The sequence below is a fragment of the Crocuta crocuta genome, unplaced genomic scaffold (assembly GCF_008692635.1).
Source record: "Crocuta crocuta isolate KB4526 unplaced genomic scaffold, BGI_CrCroc_1.0 scaffold144, whole genome shotgun sequence".
Lineage (NCBI taxonomy): Eukaryota > Metazoa > Chordata > Mammalia > Carnivora > Hyaenidae > Crocuta > Crocuta crocuta.
This window is the reverse complement of record NW_027529669.1, coordinates 2,573,153-2,598,347: the sequence shown is the minus strand read 5'-3', so window position 1 is coordinate 2,598,347 and position 25,195 is coordinate 2,573,153. Positions and strand designations below refer to the sequence as shown.

General features: G+C 39.2%; 1 protein-coding gene across 3 annotated transcripts in view; it reads left to right on the top strand.

Annotated features, from left to right (window-relative positions):
• The window catches only part of STXBP4 (syntaxin binding protein 4), a 169,274-nt gene that overhangs the window by 137,078 nt on the left and 7,001 nt on the right, over window positions 1-25,195 (top strand). For all 3 annotated transcript variants that reach the window (XM_077762842.1, XM_077762840.1, XM_077762841.1), the window contains one exon: window positions 12,677-12,734. In XM_077762842.1, the coding sequence (XP_077618968.1) occupies window positions 12,677-12,734 (58 nt within the window). The remainder of the gene's footprint in view (window positions 1-12,676; window positions 12,735-25,195) is intronic.

Genomic DNA, 25,195 nt, shown 5'->3' with positions numbered 1-25,195 from the left:
TGTGCAAATATTTGTGATAAAGTTCCCCTGGTGAGTACAAAGACTTTAGAACAACAATAGAATTTCAAATATGTGCAGGATTCACTGAACCTTCTGCCTTCATGGGAGGCAAATTTCTGTAGTCAGTCAACAAGTATTTCTTAAGTGCCCAGTGTATGTGTGCGTGAGGCACTGTTCTGAATCTGGTCACCATTCTCCCTTGTATAGTAAGCACTCACATGTGAGTAGAAAAAGTGTTGAGCGAAGTTTCTGGCAGATCCAGGGTCTAGGCATTTAAGGAGCCAGCAGCACTGCTGAGACTCTTGGGAGGTTACCATGCAAGACAACTGGTGAGGGAGACTTTGGCGGGACCAGCTTGGAGGAGATTCCAAATCACATTGAGAGATGGGATCTGGAGATTTGAGACCACCATGTCCAAATCCACTTTACTGCTAAACTTAAGTGTGCTTAAATTTAAATGGTCCTAATCCCTTTTATCTATTCTCTCTCGCACTTTTTAAAAATATGGTCTAGGGGAGCCTGGATGGCTCAGTCAGTTAAGCGTCCGACTTCAGCTCAGGTCATGATCTCACAGTTCGTGAGTTCGAGCCCCGCGTCAGGCTGTGTGCTAAAAGCTCAGAGCCTGGACCCTGCTCCTCTGTGTCTCCCTCACTCTCTCTGACCCTCCCCCATTCACACTCTGTGTGTGTCTCTCTCTCAAAAAAAAATAAACGTTAAAAAAATTTTCTTAATATAATGGTCTATAATTATACACACACTTATAAGGTTTCATAGCCAATTTTGTTAGGAGCAGTAAGCATTTTTCTTTCATCTCTTTATCATCTTTTCCTACCCTTTGGTCTCTCTTACTTCTTTTTATTCCCCTCTCTCTTCTTCTAATTCTTGCTTTCCCTGACTAAAAAGACAAAACTGTTTTTTAGTTTTTAAACTTATTGGGGAGAAAAGTTTAAATCCTATGACTAATTTAAATTATAGATTATTGATATTTTATACATCTTTGAAAATAAAACTGAAATTAGTTATAAAGTTTTTTTTTAATTTGTTGCCTTTGATGTGTTTGATATATTTTTAATTTGTTGCCTTTGATATGTTTATGTCAGTGGCATTTCCCTTTCTGGGGGCAAAAAAGTGTCACACTTCTGATTTAGACATTATATGAAATAAATAGTATGAGTCTAAGATGTCCCCCCAATTCCTAGCCACTGGTATATATACACTTTCCACCAGTTATTCAACCAAATACTAATCTAGGTGCTGCTGTGAAGAGATTCTGAGTATATAATTAGTTGATCTTAAAACAGACCATGAGAGACTCTTGAATGCTGACAAAAACTGAGGACTGATGGATGTGGGGGGAGGGGGGGATGGGCATGGAGGAGGACACTTGTGGGGATGAGCACTGAGTGTTATGTGGAAACTAATTTGACAATAAACTATTAAAAAAAAAAAAAAACAGATTATCCAGGGAGACCTAATAACGCAAGCCCTTTGAATATGAATCTAAAAATCAAAGACAGAAAAGTCAGATTGAAAGCATGAAAAAGATGCTGCATGCTGTTGCTAGCTTGAAGATGGAGGGGGTCACATGGCAAAGAATGCCAGCTACGTCTGAGCTCTCTGAGAGCAATCCCCAAGTAACATCCCACAAGAAAATGGGGACTTGAGTCCTACAGCTGCAAGGAACTGAATTTTGCCAACAACAAAAATGAATTTGGAAGCAAATTTTCCCCCAGAAGCTTACGATGAAAACAATCTCAGCTGACACCCTGATTTCAGTTTGTTTGTTTTTTTAATGTTTATTTTTGACGGAAACAGAGTGCAAGCAGGGGAGAGGCAGAGAGAGAGGGAGACATAGAATCTGAAGCAGGCTTCAGGCTCCAAGCTGTCAGCACAGAGCCCAAGGGAGGCTCGAACCTATGAACTGTGACATCATGACCTGAGCTGAAGGAGGACACTCAACCAACTGAGCCACCCAGGCATCCCACCATGATTTTGTTGTTGTTGTTGTTTTTTAATGTTTTATTTATTTCTGAGAGAGAGACAGCGTGAGAAGGGCAGGGTTAGAGAGAGAGAGGGAGATACTGAATCCAAAACAGGCTCCAGGCTCTGAGCTAGCTGTCAGCACAGAGCCTGACATGGGGCTTGAACCCACGAACTGTGAGATCATGACCTGAGCTGAAGTCGGACACTTAACCGACTGAGCCACCCAGGTGCCCCCTGATTTTGGTTTTAATGCCCTGAGCGGAGAACCCAGTCATGCCATGCGAGACTTCCAACCTGCAGGACTATGAGCTAATAACTGGGTATTGCCTGAGGCTGCTAAGTTTATAAGAAAACTTACACAACCATAAACAATAAGTATGTTTTTTCAAAAGCTCACTTCCAAAATACGTAATTTCTAGAATTCCAGTATTCTGGTATGGGATACTTTTATAAATATGTTGTGGTAATAGGATGCTAAAGACATTCCACTGTACTCATTAAATTACTTTAAGAGGTATACTGATTTCTCTGTCAGTTTGAATCTAGCATTTTGATGTAGTTAAACTGCTGTTCCTATTTTCTTAGATCATGTCTGTTTGCCTTTTACTCTCAGGCAACCTGTTTGGATGACCCAACATACTGCTGTTATTCTTAAACTAGTGAATGTCAAGCTTAATTGACAGCAACTTTACCTTCTATTCACAAAACCAGTTTTCCTGAATGGAGTAGAAAAAAAGAAAGTGTAGTTCTTTTTTCCCCTTCTAGTAGGTCTGTTAATTCACATTCAGCAGACACTAGCCTCTTAATATGTTGATTCCTCTAAAAACAGCCTTGCTTTAAAGAAATCCTGTTTACCTTCATACACTAAAAGGAATTGGGAAACTGCCCTCCCCTGCCCCCACATCATCCTTTTAGACTGATAATGCAAAGAAAGACCTCAGACTATAGTGAGGATAGCTTTAGAAAGTTTTATACTGAGTTATATTTGTGCCTGGAATAAAGTCCTTTGTATGTCATTGATTTTAAGCAATACAAACCCAAACCAGATCATTCCCCTAACATTGTATAAATACCCAGAGATATTTGCCAGTAGATCCCTGCATTCTCATCTTGAGTCTTAGTCATGAGATGAGAATTAGCAAGGTAAGAACTTTTAAGTTGGCCTCTCAAATATCTGGACCCCATGGTTTTAACTGGAGGTAAAAGACTTCCAACTGTAAAAATATACTGAGTTTGGCATCTGTTGGGAAGAGACATGTGGAAAATGAATGTTCTCTTTCTCCATCCTATTAAATGGGTGTTAGTGTAGTATTTATTTGCCCAGAAATGGTGAAAACAAGATAAAGAGGACCAGGAACCACCAACTAACCTCTAGGAATATTTTTACCATGCTGTTCATTTAATATATTACAGCTTTTTAACTTGTTCAATGAGTGACATCTAACTAGAAATAACTTATATCTAATGATATTAGCATTCCTTATTTAATTTTTTAAAAATTTTATTTAAATCCAAACAACTTAAAATATAGTATTGTAATGGTTTCAGTATAGCCCAGTGATTCATCACTTACATATAATACCCAGTGCTCATCCCAAGTGCCTCTCTCAATGCCAGTCACCAATCCAGCCCATCTCCCACCCAGTACCCCTCCAACAACCCTCAATTTGTTCTCTGTATTTAAGAATAGTCTCTTGTGGTTGGCCTCCCTCTCTGTTTTAATCTTATTTTTCTTTCCCTTCCCTATGTTCCATCTGTTTTGTTTCTTAAATTCCACACATGAATGAAATAATATAATATTTATCTTTCCCTGACTAACTTATTTTGCTTAGCATAATATACTCCAGTTCCATCTGCATTGTTGCACATGGCAAGATTTCATTCTTTTTGATCACAAAGTAATATTCCAGTGTGTGTGTGTGTGTGTGTGTGTGTAGTATGTATTTATACATTGTACGTTTATATACACATACCACATTTTCTTTATCCATTCATCAGTCAATAGACATTTGGGGTCTTTCCATAATTTGGCTATTGTTGATAGTGCTGCTGTAAACATTGGGGGTGCATATATCCCTTCGAATCAGCATTTTTGTATCCTTTGGATAAATACCTAGCCATGCAATTGCTGGGTCATAAGGTAGCCCTGTTTTAAATTTTTTTTATGGAGCCTCCATACTGTTCTCCAGAGTGGCTGCACCAGTTCGCATTCCCATAATTATGTTAGCATTTAAACTTCTGAATTTGAGACATACAAATATAGAAACCTATAAAATCTTTCTACTTTATAGTAGATGTCATTTGCTTTTTTTCCCCTTGTTTAAATGATGATGTATGTAACCATGTGGTAAAAACTCAAGCCACGGGTCCAAAATTATGTCTGTTTACAGTGTTTATGCAAGTCTAATTTCAATGAGTGTTTAAAGCACAGTTCAGGAAATCTATATCGTTCTTTAAGAAATTATTTCCTTGGAAATTACTTTCAAATGTAAAATACTGAATTATTTCGTTATTTTTAGATTACAATCATCTCTCAGTATAATAGATTCCTTTTTCATAGTAAAATTAGCTAGCAGTTCTTTTAAAATCGGCACTGCGATTCAGACCTACGAATTAACTTGTACAATTTGTAAATCTAACATAAAATGTCTCTAAAATAGACTGCTTTGTGTTCACGCCTAAAAATTATTTCACTTTCTTTCAAAAGAGCATTTCTATGGGTAATAATGCGGAAACTGAGATGGGAGTTTTGTTTCCTCTTTTTTGTTATTGTTGTTCTTCAAAAAGTTAGGCAAAAGTATTATTTGACCATTTTGAAATATTGATCATTGGCAATGGCAATGAGCCCAGGAATTAAGGAAATGAGAGCAGTGTCGCAATGGTGAAAAGCATAAGCTGTAGCATCAGATTGCTTGGGTTCAAATTGTGACTGCACCATTGATTAGCAGTGTGACTATGGGTGAGCTATTTAACCTCTGCACCCTCAGTTTCCTCTTGTAAAATAAGGTTACTAATAGCATCTATTACACAGGGTTGTAATGAGCATACAATGAATTAAGTTTCTGAGATACTAGGAAGAACGTCAGGCACATAGAAAACTCTGTGTAAACATTTGACTAATACATAGTTTACTGTGAGGGCAATACTTCTCCACATCATTAGACTAGGCTGATATCAGTTTCATGTAATCACCTAATGGACAATGGTATTTCTATCCTTTGATTTTTGGAACTTTCCGTCTTTTAGGACTAAGGAGTTAAGAGATGGGTTCCACAGTGGTTATCTTGGAGCTGGCTAGTACTGGCTTGCAAGAATTTTGTGTGCTGACTGTCCAACATAGTCATGATTAAAAATCTAACTGTTTAAGCTGTAAATTAAGTGACATTAAAAGAAAAAATAATAAATACTCAAAACTCACCAGTTCCTAATTATTTTCCTACAGTGACTATCATCTTTGTTCTTGAGGTTACTTTTTTAGTCAATGACATCACATTAGTAGCTTGAAATCCATTGTGGTAGGAGTATTTCTACTACAGAAATTATAACTGCTATAAAGATGGGCTCCCCTACCCACCAAGAGCTGGGTATTAAACATTTACCACGACAGCACTCAGTGCATGTTACCATGAGTGAAATAGAGATGATATAATTTCCAGTATTAAGAAAAGGATTGTAAAAACTATACGTACACCTTAATGGAGATTTCCCCTGTAGTTAATTTAAATACTTATTTTTTATATTAAGCATCTGTTACTCTATATTTCCAGAACCATAAGCTCTGAAGAATAAGGTTTTATTTTCTTTACTATGCCTAATAATGGTCTTCTTTTTGTATACCACTGTATAGTTTATATTATCTAATACGAGGCTCATGACAACCCCTAGGCAAGACAACAACTATTATCACCACTACATACTGTAGATGAGAAAGTTGAGATTCCACAAGATTATTCCTTTTCCGTGGTTATTCAACTTGTAATTGAAGAACATTACATATAGATTCGGATTTTCTGACTGCAAATCAAGTGAAAATTCCACTATGTGATGAATGTCATATTCTTTAGGGACATCTTATTGTGAGTTAGAAATCTCTCTTTCTCCTTCTGTTTTCCCTTCTCTCACCCCTCCTCCCTCCCTCTCTCTCTATCTCTCCAATACATCAGATCCTAGAAGTAAAATGTATCTGAGCTTTTATAACAATTACACTAGCAAGTGTTTTTCTTATAATTTTTTTTATGTTATATTTATTTCTGAGAGAGAGAGAGAGAGAGAGAGACAGTGTGAGCAGGGGAGGGTCAGAAAGAGAGGGAAACACAGAATCTGAAACAGGCTCCAGGTTCTGAGCTGTCAGCACAGAGCCCGACGCAGGGTTCGAACTCACGAACCGCAAGATCATGACCTGAGCTGAAATCGGACGCCCAACTGACTGGGCCACCCAGGCGCCCCAGCAAGTGTTTTTCAAGTAAATGTGGCTCTATTTGAGTTCTGTCTGAGACTGATGTTATTATCTTTATTTTATTCTCAGATGCTCATTCTCCAGTTTTCTACCCACCCAACTGCCAATGTCTATGTGTGCTGGCCACCACCTTTACTTTTCAGTTCTTTTGTCCACTGCCTTTTTTTCCCACTTCACTGTGGTCCTCCACTTTCCCCAAGAACCTTGGCCTCAGCAGATCGTGGTTCAAACTCCCTGTTCTCCCACTCAAACCTCCCACCTTTCCAGCTCATTACATGCTCTCTTGTCCTCAATGAGACCTCCTATCTATCTTCTCTATCCTTCAGCCTCCACAATACTTTTCACTTGTCTTCTCATTCAGTGTATAGTCCGGGGCCCATTGTTCTAGTCATTCTTATTCCTTCAGTTCGCATGGCCTTCTGTCCTTGTTTCACACTATTTCACAAGACTCTGGGCCTCACTCACCCACCTCCTGCATAATGTACATAAGTAATGAGCATTGCCACAGGTTATACAACCATAATTCATTAGACTCCATTAGATCTTTTACTGTATAATCATAATTATTTTAAAGTCCAGTATTTTATTTATCCCTGGATCTGGTGCTATTGGTAGTTTTATCTTTTGACAATGGATCTGTATTTTTCTCTTACTTTTTCCTAGGCATCTCATAATTTTGATTCAGTGTCACATACTGAATGTACAAAACCATAAATACTGGGATGAATATTATTTAAGCCCAGAAGTGAGCCTGTATCATCTCTGTCAGGCCATTAGTGTGCTGGGGCCAGGGGTGGGGGGGTAGTGATGGTGAAGGCTTCAGTCTCATTTGTAGGCAAGCTGAGTTCGCATTTTGTTTCTGGAGTTAAACTGCGTTTAGAGTCCTCCAGTGGTTGTCTGCCACTCTCTTGTGCTTATGTAAGGTCCAAAATGCTGGAGGGGTTTTCTCAGTGTTCCTGCTCTGTCCTCAGCTGTCAGGCAGTAGGCTCTATGCACATCGCAGTGGATGTTTAATGTCTGCTCCCTTGTCCTACCCCATAAGTAGATGGTTGTTGCTTTTCACTCAGTGCAAGGTTAGAGGTGAATGTGGGGGGGTGAGGGTTAGGGAGAGGCTCTTGGTTTTCCCATTCGAGTCTCTGGCTTAGCAGGAATTGTGCCCAAGTCACAGGGGAGGGACTTTCTCAGCCTTCCTATCCCTCCCCAGCAGCAAACAACACTGCCTCCTGCTCAGTGCTCAAGTGGGTTTCCTGCCCCTCTCCTTGTGAAAGTCAGGCTCTGCTCTGTATCAGTGTAGGATTCTGGATTTGAAAGGTTTCCTGCCCTCACCCCTCCAGTGACTTAGTGCAGGCTTTCTATAGCATCCTGCCCCCTGCCCCCCGCCCCCCATCAGGACAAACCAAGTTTTCCCTAGGCAGGCACTGGGGATCTGACAATTTCTTACCCTTCCCTCAAGAACAGATGACTTCTGCTTCATGTCATTCAGTGTCCTGTCCAAGGTGCGGAGTATCTCTTGCCTTTTCCCCAGCAGCAGCTGACTGACTGTTCATATCAGAGAGGGTCCAGGGCTCTGCAGGTTTTATGCCTGTCCACTATAGCAGGCGACCACTGTCTGACACTCATGCAGGGCTCGGAATGTGGATGGAACACCTGCTCCACACTCAAAACTTTGTAGGTCCTGCATAAGCCTGCACCAGCCGAGGGCTTTCTCAGGTCTCCTGCCCACCCCCACTCTTTCTCGTAAGCAAGGAGCTGTTTAGGGAAAGCAGATTCTCCTTGTGTAGGGGTTCCCAGGAATACTACAACTATCATGCTGGCCTGTAATCAGGCCTCACAAATTTGCTATAATTTTAGACGTTTTCCTCTTGCCCACTCTGATGGCAACATCTCTTACTTTCCCAAGAGGGAAGAGTTCATGTGCCCCCTCTTTTCTCAGAGGGACTCACCCCCCTTTGGAAGTCTGTTCACCTCAGGGTCAGCTCAGGTGAGGAATTCAGCCTCTGAGGGACTCAGAAAAAATTATTATATTTTTTAGTTTGGGCAGCTTTTCCCCGCATATGGTGGGAGCAACATTCTTTGCAGTTTTCCTCATCTTAATGAGAAGCAGATCTCCTGCTTCTTTTTTAAGAAACGTTCAAACAATTTTAACATGCCCTGCAAAACCCTGCACGGTCCTATTTGCTTATCTGTCCAGCCAAATCTTGTCTCACTCTCCCCTCCTTCATTCACTACGCTCCAGCAACAGGGATCTCTCAGTTCCTCAGAGGTGCCAGGTTTTTCCCATTCCCCAGAGCCTTTGCACACACCGTTTGCTTAGCCTGGAGTGTTCTTCTCCATGTCCGTACCTCCTGAACTCCAGCTCCTCCAGAGATCCTTTCTTTCTCCCACACCCCTTACCCAAATTGGTACATAAATTACGTCCTCATTCTTTTTCACAGCTGGACAAATGGTCTTGAGTCAGTCCCCAAGGGTGGTTAGACTATTTCCAGTCCTTTTTTTTTTTTAAACAATTAATAATCTTGTACATAAAGCCTATCTGGGCTAAATTCCTAGAAGAATTGCTGGATTAAGTGGTACATAGAGAGTCAGGATAGTGCTTAAGAGTCTGGGCTCTACTACCTGCCAGCTGTGTAACTTGGGCAAATGATTTCACCTTTCTGTGCCTCAGTTTCCTCATTTGCAAATGGGAATAATAGCAATGCCTCTCTTAAAATTGCCATAAGAGGCTAGTACATGTAGAGTGCTTGGAGCAATGTCTAGCACATAACCACTCAATAAATATGTGCTGTTATTATTTTAGCATGTAAGATTTTACATAGATATTGACAAGTTCCCATAAGTATGTTATCAATTTATACTACCATCAGTACAAGAATGACTGTCTCTTCATACTCCTAACACAGTGTCTTATTAAACAACTTTTTAATCTTTGCTGACATTATATACATGGCATCTCATAAAAGTTTAATTTATATTTGTCTCATTAAGAGTGAAGTTAAGCGTATTTTCATGTGTTGAAGTGCATTTGTGTTTCCTGTGTCACGAATGTTTCACATGTTCCACAGATTTCTGTTTGTCATTGGCCTTGTTCCTAGTCATTTGTAGTTCTTTGTGTGTTAGTAACTGTAAGTTACTTTTCCACAGTATTCAACAATTTTCTACCATTGTACTTATTTCTGTTTTTAATGATGTCTTCATTTGTGATTATTTCTTAAAGCTCCATAGGTTCAAGATCAATGTTTATTTGTTCATGATCACATACTGAACACAAAGTAAAATACTGAACATATAATAAATGATCGATAAATATTTGATGAATGGGCCCAGTGTAACAAAGAGAATCTTGTTACCTAAATAGATTGGAAAATTGGAAGGAAACTAGTTTGTATGAAAACACGATGAGTTTAGTTTTGGATATGTTGAGTCTTAGGCGAGAGCTAAATATGTATGATACTCTTTCTTTGGCAAGATACTCATGAAGATTTTGGAGTCATCCCCATGAAGTGGTTGATTGGAAACAGATGATCTCTGATGGAAAGAATGTTATGTGAGGGTGCATAGATGAACACTTTCCAATCAGAAACCATGCCAAGTCATTATAGTTGTCATAAAAGTTTTAAAACAGATATGAAATGAAAAATAGAAACATTATATATTTACAAGTATAAAGCAAATTGGGAAATGGAGAAAAAAATTAATGCCTTGGAATAATAATGATTATTAAAAAGTATTTAGATCATGGTATAATTTTGCCCAAATCACTTATTGTGAAGAAATGCAATCATTTACCAATGGAAAACTGAGGCCATCAGAAGCATACAAGCTTCTGGAAATCAAAAGTCCTCTTTTTGTATAAAGTAAGCTATTTGGTTTATCAATATTATGTTTTTCAGTTCATAATTAGACAGCAATTGTGTTTTCTGCTACTGAATGATCACTGAGAGATTGCTACTATCCATTTAGTCTTCAATTCTATTTTTCAGATTATAGTAGCTGCATGGAAAAGAAGAAACCATTCACTCTTCTAAAAAGAAATGGTTATTTTTTCAAAACAGAGAGTTTATCCTAAAATAAACTGTATATATTATTTAACCCACAGGAATATCTTTATGACTACAGTCATTCAATAACCATATTGACTAAAATGAATATGGACTAGTACTTTTAATAAGTCTGTTGTGAGGTTATAGTCCTTGTTTAATAATTGGAACAAAATAATCAGGGAAGGAATCCTATTCTGATAGGGAATGTGTGGTACTCCAGTGTCAATCTTGATTTTTAAATGATGTTGTGGGTTAAAAGACACTAAAGTATACATTTTTATTCTCCTTTTCATGAAAAAAAATCTGTGACTTCAAAACTAGAGGTATGGATTTAAGCGTTGGACAAACAAATCATTTGAACAAAATCTGAGTCACATTAGAATGACTTTTTACTTTTAGCTGCCTTTGCCTTACTGACCAAATATTCTGATATTTCTGAGCCTTTATCAAGGCTCTTATGTACAGTCATGACATTCTTCCCTGCAGGCCAGGTGGCTGTGAATGATCAATAAAGTGACCTGTAACAAAAATGCAGAAGGTATGAAAAAAGAAAATAAATCTACTTGAACCGCTGCAGCATCACTGTGTTACAACCTGTCTGGCTGGGCGTGTGCTACTGGCAGGGACAGACACAGTGTCACTTCAAGGGGCTTGTAAGAAGCTAGTCATTTGCTTTATGCTGAATTCCCAGAAGTGCCTATTTTCTACTTTAAGTAGAAATATTTATTCACTAAGAGATAAGAGAAACTCCTAGGCAACCTGAGTTAATCTACAAAGGAAATAGTTGCAGAATTTTTAGCCAAGGTCTTATTTTATATCGCTTATATTAATGGACTGGAAATAGATATAATTTAATAAAGCTTGTTTTGTTTTTCTTAATTATAAAAACAAGATCCTCAGAACTATTCTCAAAGAATATTCTTGGGGCACTTGGGTAGCTCAGTCAGTTGGGTGTCTGACTGTTGGTTTTGGCTTATGATCTCATGGTTCGTGGGATTGAGCCCCATGTCAGGTTCTGTGCTGACAGCCCAGAGCCTGCTTGGGATTCTCTCTCTCCCTGTCTTTCTGCTCCTTACCCGCTCATGCACATGTGTTCTCTCTCTCAAAACAAATAAATAGAATATTCTTGAAGAAATGGAGTAAGGTTTTATTTTATTCAAATACTTATTTCTTGTGCCTTTTTCCTCTGTCTCATGCTGAGACTTGGGGGTGAAACCTAATGGTTTGTTTTGATAGCTCAGCTACTTTCCAAAGAAGTAGGCTACCTGAGCCATGGAGTCTGTTCTTAAGCACATTCGTGTATATTATACCCATCAGCAGAGCCATCAAGCCAGGATCAAAGGACTGACCCACAAGATCAGTTAAAATCCTTAGCCTTATGCAGGGATGGATGCAGCCGAGGTATAAAACCATGGTGTTCTAGAGGGGTACCAGTCATAGCTGGAATATAAGAGAATGTGGCTACCTCAACATGGGCCTGTTCTCTTGATATGATGAGGACACAAATGTGCTCGTTTACAGAAATACAGCCAAATAATTTCCCGCTTACTTCAATCTGCATTTCTTTATAGCTCACTAACTCAATTCCATTACAGAAATGAAAGCTAAGTTTAGCAAATTGTTCGGCCGTTTATGTTTAATGCACAAAATCTTAATTAACCAAATAAAATGCCGCAATCCATTGTAAATCACTCTGCTCAACTTTCAGACTTCACGAGGAATTTGGTCTTGTCCAGAAGCCACTTTCAAGCCCCTGCTGATCTGGCACTCACGCACCAATTCCCTGTGGAGCTGAGTGAAAGAATGTAAAGGGAGCCAATTTAGGAAACTTTGAGCCAGAATAGACAAGCAGGGGCCATCTTGTCCATCCTTCTGCCTTCAGGCAAAAATCATCCCCTGCACCAAAAATTTGTGCTTGAATCCTGCTGACAAAAATGTTCACCCCATGTAAATGACAAGTCATAATCCAGTTAATGCAACTGAAGCAGATTGTTAACTGTTCGAGACTTATTTATTGTGTTCTAAAGATGCTGAGTAGGAAAGCTCATCTGAATTGTTTTAATTCCTCCCTTCTAGAAAATTATTTTGTATGAGAAATGTACTCAAATAATTGTAAAGATGTGGGAAGTTTGCATCCAGGAAATAAAGTTATCTTTATCATCTTATTAAATGTATTTTTGGTTTCCTTTCACTGTAGGTCTACCTTATGGGTGGGAGGAAGCTTACACAGCAGATGGAATCAAGTACTTCATCAAGTAAGTACAAGCATCTCAACCAAGTAAGCAATTTTCTTCACATCTGGAGAGAACCTGGAAGTTGCAGAATAATCAGCAAAACCAAGAAACCCTCTTGGAGGTTACAAAAATTAGTAACAAGAAATGAAGCCTCACCATTTTCATTTCATGTGATTTAAATGCTAATATCAGATATCGTTTGTGGGGGGAGAAACCTTAGTAATTATTTCAAGGGAAACAGCAAAAAGTTGGAACAGGATCATAATTTGAACTTAAATGTTGGCTGCCTGATTTCACTTCTGGCTAAAAGTATTAATACTTATGAAAAGTTAATATCTAATGAAAAAATCAACTTTGTAGGTCTTAAAAGTTAACAGTGATATCAATAATAATCAGCATTTTTAGTGCTCTACAGTGTACACAGTTCATTCATTGTGCAAATATATTTTGAGCATTTGCTCTATGCCGAGCAATGTTCTGTGCCTTGGAGATATAGTAGTAAAATATACAGGCTAGTTCTCTGACATCACGGAATTTACACAGTAGTGAGGAGAGACAGATAGTAAATAACTAAAGAGATAAATGAGGCATAATATGAACAAACTCTATCTCAGAGGATTCTTAGAAAATCTTTTGCAGTATGTGTGCCTTATTTTCTGTTTTATGGATGGAGAACATAAGAGCTTAGAGCAGTTGCCCAAAAATCCACAGCTACTGAATTACCAAACCAGAACAGAATCAAAGTCTTTCCACTGCATGGTTGTCAGCAATAAAGACCTGTCTTTGAGAGCCTCAAGAGTAACACATGTCCTAGCTGCTCGACTGGTTAGCTTTACCCTGGACAGAGCAGTCTGATCTACTTCCACTCTGTCCTGGGCAGCTCCCTCCATGTCAGAAGTGGTGCTATGAGAACACAAAGGGGAATCCCAAAGACTCGTGACACCTGCAAGGCTCCCTTTATTGTCCTTTTTAGCAATTTATTCTTATTGTGCACTTGGGGAGGAAAAGGGAGGGATGCCCTTGATATCCTTTCAGATGTGCAAGTATTTTCCAAAGCAGTATTCAGATTTTGATTCTCAAGTTCTGTGACTTTACACAGGTTCCTATATCGCTCTTCACCTCGGTTTTCTCATCATAAAGTAAGGGAAGTATTGCCTACTTACCAAAGTTGTTAAATGTGAAGCTCCTTGCATAGGACTTTGAACACAGTAGATGCTGAGTAGTCATTATTAATTTACAGTATGGAGAAACCCATAATTATTGGTGGGGAAAACTATGAAGAGTCATATGACTGTTGAAAACATTGAGAACTCAAAAGTTTCATACTTAAAAAGATTTGAGGAAAAAACTAGGAATACATTTGGCAAAGCATTTTTATATGATGTACTTTTTTTCTTGTGGTCTCTAGCAAAAAGTAAATAATAAAGCAAAAGCATAGTTTATAATGTGTGGAGAAAGGGACATTTGGAATAGAGGACCCAGGAGTCCCATGCGCAGATTACATTTAACACCATACTGCTCACTGCCAGAATCCTATCTCTTCTGGAAGGAAAGTTGCCCCCTGCTATGCTGGGTTAACTATGTTCAGTTCCTGGAAGATTTGAATCATAGTACTGTAGAGGTGGCAGGAAAATGAAAACCACATTCACGTTTGCATTTGGTTTCCTTCTCATATTTACTTTGTAATGATTAAGGGGAAAGATGTAGAGGAGAGGGAAATGAGCATTTACTGAGCACAACCTTATGATGCTCAGGAGTCAGACATATGTTGGGTGAATTTTTCTATGCATTGCATCATTTAATTCTCCCAGCAGTGCAGAGAGTAGACACCACTTGGCTCTTATTAGGATGCTATTATGGTGGTGGTGAGTTGCATCCTGTCTTCTCAGCCATGCCTGTCCCCTAGAAAGTCCCCAAAAAGAAATGCCTAATCAAAGGAAGGCAAACTAGCATTCTTTATTAACTGGGGTTCTGGTTCAAAGGCCTTTGAAAAAAATATCAGTAAATGAGTCTGGACCTTGTGGGTACTCCTTAGCCTCAGCCAGCTGTCAGTATATCCTAACCCAAAGCTGAGTGTCAGAGCCTAACTAGTACCATATGAGGAACGGATACTAAGGACACAGCCACTGATAAAGACAAGGAGGAAGCAAGAGTGTTTTTCATTGCCTGGTACCTGGCTGGCTTAAGCCACTGTGCCTTGGAGACTGGAACAATAGTCTCTTGCTATAAGAATGAGTACATGCAAGGAGAGGAGGAAAGAAAGAGTAAACAAGCCATTTGACTGCCTTGAGATCTAACTCACAGTCCTATGGAAGGACCAGAAAGAGACACTACATTTATATAGTCTACTCCAGCATAGAAAATATGTTCCTTTAACCTGTCCTCTGGAAGCCCATTGATTCTCTTCCTTGATCTTAATCTTGATTTATAAAGAAAGCATTAAAGAGATGATAACATAGGATTTGTTCCCCAGAGGAGAGTGGTGGGTATCCATGTCTCACGATTAGAGTTGGAGAAACTATATGGAAAAGAGACTAACTTCATCAAGGCCACACAGTAGTAAAACTGAAGAACCATGGTATGTAAAGCAACCCCCCAACACACACACTCCCATGCTTTACCACCTCCACCTCCTTATTTTAATGTAGTATGTTTCCATGTGACAAGAAAGATATTTTAAACAGATCTGGATTTAGGGAGAGCTCTATACTTTATCCATTTTTTTAAATAGCAGGACAGAAACTTAGTTCAAGGAATAAGTAGTTATCTCTTGGATATTAGAAAGGTCAGGTAGTAAAGATATGAAAGCCTAACAATATGCCAGTTCTTCTTTTACCCAGCCTCGGAATGGGCTGCGTGCCATGAGTTAGGTTTTGCTGCTGTAAATTAACCCCTTTCAAGCACCAACATGTATTTTAGCTTAACTATTCGTGAAAGTTTTCCTAGTAAGTGTTACATATTTCCTTGCCTTTTTATATTGAGAAGGACTTGGGTCCAAATGCTGGTGTCTCCACAGAATAGCTGAATAATCTTAGATATGCTTACTTAAGCTCTCTGGTCTCTAATTCTCCATATTTATGGAATAGTAAGAATATTAGCACTTCATAGGGTTCTTGTCCAGGATAAATGAGCTTATGTACGTGAAACACCTATCATAGCACCTGACCCAAGGTACATACCAGCAAAATTAGCCCTCCTCACTCCCTCCCCTCACTCTTAACATTTTGATGAGGGGTTATCCTAGCTCTTAGCTGCTGTGTGCCGATAGGTGATGTTGCCACATAAGTAATGGCATCCATTGTATGTCTTCCTTGGAACTATTTGTTTAGCTTTTTTGTTTTATTTGTTTAATCTTCATCCTCTCACTTACCCCAGCTAAAACTATGAGCCTGGATAACCTTAGCTTTGGGGGTAAAAGTAGTTCATTTACCAGGTAAATATACTTTGGAGGTAAGAAATAACAACTAATGAACTCAGGCCATTACCTCTCTCACCTTTACTTAAAAAGAACAGTTGGAAATCACCCTTCCAGAACATGGGAGGAGATGATGGTCTGTGTACATACATAGAGTCTCTTCCCTGAAACTGACACCTGTCACTGTCTTCCCCAAAATTCAGTTGTTACATCTGATGGAAGCCAAGCCTCAGGCAAAGGAACAACTGTCAGTGCTGTCCCAAGAATGCCCAGACGAATATAGTCCTCATTGAATATTCCTATCCCTCCACATGGCCACTGCACACTTATTAATATTTCGTAGTCATCTACTTAAGTTCTGATGTAAGAGAAGAAAGCGTTTTACCGGTAGATACAAATTTAATCAAATGGTGGCATTGCTAGAGCTGGTGTTTCATAAAACTAACAAACCTGTGTGTTTGTATATATGTGTGTGTTTTCTATATACCAATATATGTATGCAATATGCATATAGGCAGGACTTGCCCATTTAGGGTGTGTGTGTGTGTACATATATATATGTACACACACACACATGCATACCAGCACAATTCAAAGAAAAACTTTTGATTTTCTCCTTAGAAAGTGTCAGCATTCTTTTTTTTTTTAATAGTTTATTGTCAAATTAGTTTCCACATAACACTCAGTGCTCATCCCCACAAGTGTCCTCCTCCATGCCCATCCCCCCCTCCCCCCACATCCATCAGTCCTCAGTTTTTGTCAGCATTCAAGAGTCTCTCATGGTTTGCTTCTCTCCCTTTCCCCCACCATTTCTGCCCTTCTTCTCCCCCTTGTTCCTCCATCAAGTTCCTCCTAATCCTCCTATACGTGCAAACATATGATATTTGTCCTTCTCTGCCTGACTTATTTCGCTCAGCATAACACCCTCAAGGATTATTAGCCTGTGAGTTCGTGTTTCGGGTGACGAGCCATAAAGTGTCAGCATTCTTAAATTTAACGACAAAATGCCAGATATCTTGATGGTGCTATGATAAAATTATCTGATTAACTTAACTATTCTTCTAGTCAATTTCTTCCCTTTGAAAGTTGTACACTATTATAGATTTATAGTAGTCCTTCGATATGATTCCACTTTAAAATCTATTGTAGAATTGAACAAAATTATTATGTTGGGAGTTATGTTTGATAGTAAAGCTGAATGTAATTATTACAAATTAGACATTGCTGCCACATTGCCTTCATTGTATTCTTTTCTTTACGGGAAAATTCAGATTCACTGTAATCAGTGATTATAATTGTATTAATTCTCTATTGCTGTGTGATAAATTTCTCCCAAAGTTTTCACCTTAAAACAGCAAATATTTATTTTCTCACCCAGTTTCAGAGGGTCAGGAATCCAGGTGTGGTTTTACTGGATCATTGGCTCTTTCTTTCTGGGTTTCTCATGAAGTTGTGATCAAGTGATTAGCCAAGGCTAGGGACTGAAGAGTGCCTTATGGGCCTGGGATACTTGTTCCAGGCTCACACGGGTGGCTGTTGGCAGGAGGCTAGTTTCTCACCACAGCATGGACCTTTCTCCAAAGGGCTGCACACAAGGCAGCTGGCTTCACCCTAAACAAGAGACAAGAGAAAGAGTGAGAACAAGAGAAACATGAAGACAAAAGCTACAATGCCTTTATGGCCCATCTCAAAAGTGAGTGACACACCTTCACTCCTGCCATATGCTATCTGTCGCACAGACTCACCCTGGTACAGCGTAGAAGAGCATGAACGCCAGAAAGTGAGGATCATTGGGACCTGTCTTAGAGGAGCCTACCACAGTGCTATTTCACAATATAATGTATGTAAACATATATTTTATATGTGTGTAGCCTATATATCTATACAAATAATGCAGAAATCTCAGTATTAGACACTTGCTTCAAACATGAAATTACACTCTGTATAGTGATTAGTGATTTTTTTCAGTAGATGTAATCATTTGTTTTTAAAAGTTACTTATGCTTGACTTATAATTCTCCATGTATTCACTTGTGTTGATACGCCTTTAATGTGACGTCTCTCCCAGGTTATAAAACCTTTGTTCATTACATAGGAAGTAGCATACTTTCCAGCATTATAAATGCCTATCAGTATAACATAGAAAGTCTATAATTTCTGAATAAAACAAACGTTTCTGTCTGGAGCAGGGAAGGCAAATAGATTTCAACTCACTGTCTCAAGCATTGTTTTCTGAAAAATTCAGAGGCCATGTTCAACCTTAGTGATGTCTGATCAATTAGACATCTGCTGTGGGTGCAGGGGGCAAGAGGTATGGGGGCACATGCCACATCTTTGCAGTTTTGGGCCTTCTAGAGCATTTTGCTACCACAAGAACTCTGCCAGGATGAACAGTAAACAGTACAAAGGGTAGGGTAGGTTGAAATAAACAATGACAGTCTACCAAAAAAAAGTTCTTATGAGATAGTATTTAAAAGCTTTGCCTTAATGACTCCAAATGATAACTGACGTCTGGTAGGCATGGCTTTCTTCATTTCTCTCCAGTCAGAAAAACTAATGTCCCTAAATGATTGTCTGATTTGAGGTAGGACATCCTATGAGGTTGTTCCCAGGTAGGAAAGAATATGGGTCCTAACATATATGAATAAGGCTTGCCATTGTCAGTCAACTGTATTAATTAAAGGCTCAAGTTACATCATGTCCTCTCATGTATAAAATAAATAGAAAGCACAAAGGAGGAAAATTTGAGGTTGTTTTCTTACCCCTTAACTGTTTAACAAGTAGAGCCTATGCTGGGTATTTCTAATATAATTAGAACTTAGAGAGATTGGAGGGGAGGGAAGAATGGATCATTTCTGGCTTGGAAATAAAAAGCTACTACTTTTGACTTTTCCTAAATCCTTGGCAGGCTATTTTAGCTCCACCTTAGTGGACACTCAGGAGCCCTCTCTCTGAAGACCTCATTAATTTGGTTGCTGTGATTCATTTTGGATGGGTTAAGAAATACCCATTCACAGACTTACTGTAAGTCTAAGGCCTCCTTGAGGTATCAGGGCAATTTCTATGTACCTAACTTCATTTTAGAGAAGGAGAGTGCATATAAGCCCCTCACCGTCTTCTGCCTGTGCATGAGAATCCTGAGCATTTCATTCTTAATGAGACTGTAATAAAGAACTCAAAAGATGACTTGAAGTAGGAAATATGGAACTTTTAAAATATTTTGTCCCTGAACACTTCTTAGCTATGAATTAATTGTACTGAAACCGCTGGTTTGGATGTAAACATCTATATGACAGTGAGCTTAGAATGTCCAGTAAGTAGTACAGTGCCTGGCATGTGTAGGCACTAAATAAATATCAAAGGCATCAATACTGTCACTGGCAATTTGGGGATGCAGTTGGTGAGAAAAAAATATGGACCCTACTATCAGACAGACCCAGGTTCCTTTAGTGTTTATGTACCACTTGTGAGTGTGACCTTGATATAATTGCTTTCAAGTGTCTGCACCCTCTTTACTCATTCAGAAACAAGGATAATAGTTGGGGCACCTGGGTGGCTCAGTCACTTAAGCGTTTGACTTTGGCTCAGGTCATGATCTCACAGTTCGTGAGTTCGACCCCAACGTCCGGCTCTGTGTTGACAGCTCAGAGCCTGGAGCCTGCTTTGGATTCTGTGTCTCCCTCTCTCTCTGCCCCTCTCCCCCCAACACCAATAAATAAATATTTTTTAAAAACAAAGATAATAGCTTATGTCTCCTCAGATTGTTTTGAGAACTGAATAAAATAAGGGTGGTAAAGCCCCTGGCAGAGTACCTGGCACGTGGTGAACACTTAAGGGAAGTTAGTGCTCCCTCCCTTCCTTTATTTTATAGTATTGCTCTTTGGCAGTGGAGGGGCTGTACATGACAACTTTTGCACAGCTGCATAGAAACCACTAGCCAGACCTGCACCTATGCCATTCACTGGCCAGTCATAAGCCCTGTGAGAGGAGCCAGGAGGTTGAGTTGCTCAGGAGCCAGAGACAGCTAGCTCTGGATTTTCTTTCTTCTTTTTTTTTTTAATTTATTTCTAGGAGAGAGAGAGAGACAGCATGAGCAGAGAAGGGTCAGAGAGAGAGGGAGATACAGACTCTGAAATTGGCTCCAGGCTCTGAGCTGCCAGTCAGCACAAGAGCCTGACGTGGGGCTCGAACCCACGAACCATGAGATCATGACTTAAGTGAAAGTCGGACGCTTAACCGACTAAGCCACCCAGGCACCCCTGGATTTTCTATAAATATCTACGAAGGGTTGTAGCAATAGAAGTGCTGTATGAGCAACTGTCATTTAAATGAAAGGCCAGCCAGCTGGCTTAGGTTATACAGGATGGCAAAGCCCACTGAAATGAATAAAGCATCCAGATCTAGACAGCCAGCATCAAACTCTCCCCCCCGCCAACATTAGATCAATGGCAGGTATAACTGAGGCATAAAGCATGATTTTTAGCATTTCATTAGGATACTATAAGCAAATTTTCTGGGAATGCAAGACGTACCTTGGAAATGCATCACCTTTCTGGGGGATTATACTTTTATCAAGCCAAACGTGGAATTCTCTCTGCCTCCCGTACCTTTTATTTAAATTTATTTAAATTAAATTATTTATTAACAAATAAATTTAAATATGTATACATATTATCTCTTAACACTATTGAGAGATAGTGTTTTTTGTCAAACACTTTCCCTTCCAAATTTGGTTCCTGTATTAGTTGGCTAGGACTGCCATGACTGAGTGGCTTAAACACAAGAAATTTTCTTACTCATGGTTCTGGAGGCCAGAAATCCAAGGTCAAGATGCCATCAGGATTGGTTTCTGGTGAGACCTTTCTCACTGGTGTATAGACAGCTACCTTCTCACTGTGTCCTCACATAGGCTCTTGTCTCTGTGTGTACAGAGAGATCGAGCTCTGGTGTCTCTTCCTCTTCTTACAAGGACACCAGTCCCTTTGGACTCAGGGCCCCACCTCCATGACCTCATCTAACTTTACCTCCCCAAAGGCTCTGTCTCCAAATACAACCACATTATGGATTAGGACTTCAATATATGAATTGGACAGGGTAGGGGCACAATTCAGTTCACAACAGTTGCTCCTTTCTTAAAATACTTTCCATAAGATGTCCAGCACCTTCTTTTTCTTCATCCAATAATCTCCATTACAATGTAGTATATAACCTTCCTATACATGTACCAAGTTTTAGGCAAATTGGAAGAATTAATCCAAACCAGTGCCTTTTCCCTTATGCCTAATCTTTAGGGGATGAAGCAGTTAAGGGGAGGGAGAGTGTGGAAGGAGAATAATGGCTCCCCAATGATGTCTACATGTTAATCTCCGCAACCTTTGTTGTTGTTGTTGTTGTTGTTTTTTAATTTTTTTTTTGATGTTTTTTTTATTTCTTTCTAGGAGAGAGAGAGAGAGAGACAGCGTGAGCAGGGGAGGGTCAGAGAGAGAGGGAGTCACAGACTGAAACAGGCTCCAGGCTCTGAGCTGGCAGTCAGCACAGAGCCCGACGCGGGGCTCGAACCCACGAACCGCGAGATCATGACCTAAGCGAAAGTCGGACGCTTAACCGACTAAGCCACCCAGGCGCCCCGAAATCTCCGCAACCTTTGAATGAATACATTGGGTTATGTTAAAGGGGCGTAACGGTTACAGGTGGAATTAAGGCTGCTAATAGCCGATCTTAAAATGGCAGATTATCCTAGATTATCTAGGTGGGTCCAGTCTAATCACATGAGTCCTTAACAATGGAAAAGAAAGGCAGAAGAAGAGGATCAGAGAAAGACATGTGACAGTGGTAGCAGGGACAGAGAGTCCAAACCCAGTGTTGCTGGCTTTGAAGATGGGGGCCACGAACCACAGAACATGGGTAGCCTTTGAGCTGGAAAAGCAAGGAAACTGAGTCCCCTCTAGAGCCTCCAGGAAGGAATGCAGCCTTGCCAACACCTTGACATTAGCCCAGCAAGCGCCCTGTCAGACTTGTGAGCTACAGAACTGTAAGCTAGTGAATTTATGTTGTTCACAGCCACTAAATTTGTGGGCACCTGTTGCTGTACCAATGTAAAATGAATGCAGGGAGTCAGAGGTAGAGGGGAGAGGGTGATGGTTATGAGGGATCTAGAATGTGTCCGGGCATGGGTCTAGGGGACATATACATATTATCTCTTAACACTATTGAGGCAGGTGTGGCATGTTTTCTAGATTAGGAAACAGACTCAGAGTTTAAGTAAGTAACTGTTCCAGAAACACACAGTCACCCAGTTAGCACATGGGCGATCTGGAATTTCAAATGAGGTCTGCATAGTCTGTACGAAATAATAGTGACTGTGGTCTACATCCAAGCCCTAGGTCTGCTACCATGTGAATGTGGACAGGGTACTTGAACTACTTTAACCTCTATTTCTGCAACTGTAAAAGGTGCAGCAAAAAGTTAGCTTCATGAGATTTGTATGAAAAGCAAATTGGGAAATCAGTATCAAAGAACGTTGTAAAGTACAAAATGCTTATCTGATGTAGTCTTATCCAGCTGCTACATATCTAAACATCTGTATCACCGGGATGATCCAGGATATTGTGGGGGCTGAAGTATCTTCTTAAATCTTACCTAAAGTTTGTTAGTTAGCATCAGCATTAACCAGGTCTCTTTATGAAAAGTCTCCATCCTTCTGTTGAGTGTTAGATGCCTAGAAACCTGGCTTTGGCTGCATCCTGAATTATTTCAGAGGCTGAAAATTCCAGTGTAGTAAAATCACTTCAGTGGTTAGAGAATCGAGGGGTAGGGTGAGCTCTTAGCCAGACCACTTACCATTATGTTTGTCTTTGGTAGCATTATATACTCTACCAGTATTATTAACACAAGATTTATTTAGCGAACAATGGTATTTGTTTGATGCAAATAATTATAACTGAAATCCTGGGATTTGAGTAAGTTTACGCATAACTCTATTTAGCAAATTAACTCTAGTCAAAATTGTTTGAATCATCATAATGTTTCAGCTATTACCTACCACCAAATATATGAATAGACCTTTTCAAGTTACTTGGATATTAGAATATGGGTGAAGAGAGTTCTTAGTCCTGGGTATTTGGTGACTTTTAGGCTATTTAAATAAATTGAACTCCTGATTCAATTAGGGTGAAGCAACTGCATTTTCACATCTAAAGATTGTTTTATCTGATCCTCAATTATAAATAAGCTAGCCTTACCACTTTGGGGCATTTTTTTCCTTGTGGTAAATATATCAGCGAAATGCCTGGTGAGTCGATGCATCAAACCTTTATTGACCATTTTTTTCTGAGCCTGACACCGATGCTGTAAACATGCATACAGCACTTCTCTGTCCTCTGGAAGTTAACGCCTGGTGGGCAAAGACAGACGTATTAAGAATCCATTTTCACTATGTGAAAAGTATAATAAGACTTCTGGGGAAGCAGGCTTCACACAAGTTCTTTTTATTCATACTTACTCAATTAAAATATGAGTTTTGTGGCAAGTGCTTTAAGAAATGCTTTAGGCATACGATCTGTGATCAGTCATCACATCTTTAATTATCTCATCTTGTAAAACTGAAGAGCCCTTTTCAGGTGGTCATTCAATCCATCCCAGAACCACCATACATAGTGTTGTTGAAAACAACCCAGATAACAGAGCCTCAGAGAGAGAGTTTAACATAATGGCTAAATTCCCAGAAGTCAGATTTGGGTCTAGATCCTGGCTCTAACATGTTCCAGTTTTATGACCTGAAGTAAGTTATTTCACCTTTCTGGGTATCAGTTTCCTCATATATAAAATGAGGATGATAAGTATAACTTTTTCTCTGCTTCAGAATAAACTAAGGTTCTAAAAGACAGATAAATCCATTGATTCACAAGTCCAAGATGGCGACATTAGAAATAATTCATATTGTAAACTTGATGAGGGAACTGTAAAGGTTGATCGTGTGTTTGGTATTTATCTCATAATTTTTTTACTATAATTAAGGGTTTCTACTTTATAGAATCCACTCTCAAGTGGCTTTTGCACTTACGCATTATGGAGTCTATAATACTGAAAGAACACTTTAAGACTTTACAGATGGGAACCTCTCCAAGTCCCATCCAGTTTTGTGATTTTTAGAATGCTCAGTTCTTCTGTAATAAAATATATGCATTCATATTTTTGTATTTTTAGTGTAGTCCATTTAACTTTGGTAGAAAAATATTAGAATAAGTATAAATTAGTTGAAATTTTATGTTTCAAATAATTTTAGTTTTTTTAAGGTTTCAAACTTGATAGTGGAGAAACACATACTTAATCAGATGTTTATTAAGTATGTAAACACATTACTAAGTATTAAACACATACTTAATCAGATGTATCTTATTGGATATATAAAGTGAAATATCTGAACATTAAAAATTAAAGTAGCTTCTATATATCATGTACCTGGACTCAAAAGTGAGAATTTAAGGTGGAAAGAAACTTTGGCAGTGGTCTTGCAAACTTGTTTCTAATTAACTTCAGTTTAAATTAATCTATATTCTGGCAGTCTTTTTATAACTGATATATTTAAAGTAGCATGAAAAAAATACTTAATTGCCTGTCCTCTGTATTTTAGAAAGCCAACCTCTTCCATTTCCTGAAGTTGAACATGTATTTACTGGGGAAGTAATAGTCCTGGCTTCATCTTGAGATACTCTCTTGAGAATATTTCAAGTGTCATTTAGAATGACACCAACTGCAGTAAGAAACCACCACCTTTCAGTAGCTTAGTGCTCACATATCAGTCAACGCAGAGCTTCCTGGCAGATAAATGGCTTTTCTTTTCTTTGGCTGGTGATTTTGGCACCCCAGCTCCTTCTAGCTCATGGCTCCATATCTCCTAGGTCCTCAGAGTCCTCTGAGTTCAGTTAGCAGATGAGGAGTCAGAGTAGAGAACAGAGAAGGCACTCTAGTTTATTAAAAACCTGGCCCACAAGAGGTAAACATTTCTCTCATCTTCCATTGGCAAGAACTAGTCACATGCTCACATTAAGATGTAAGAGTAGCTGGG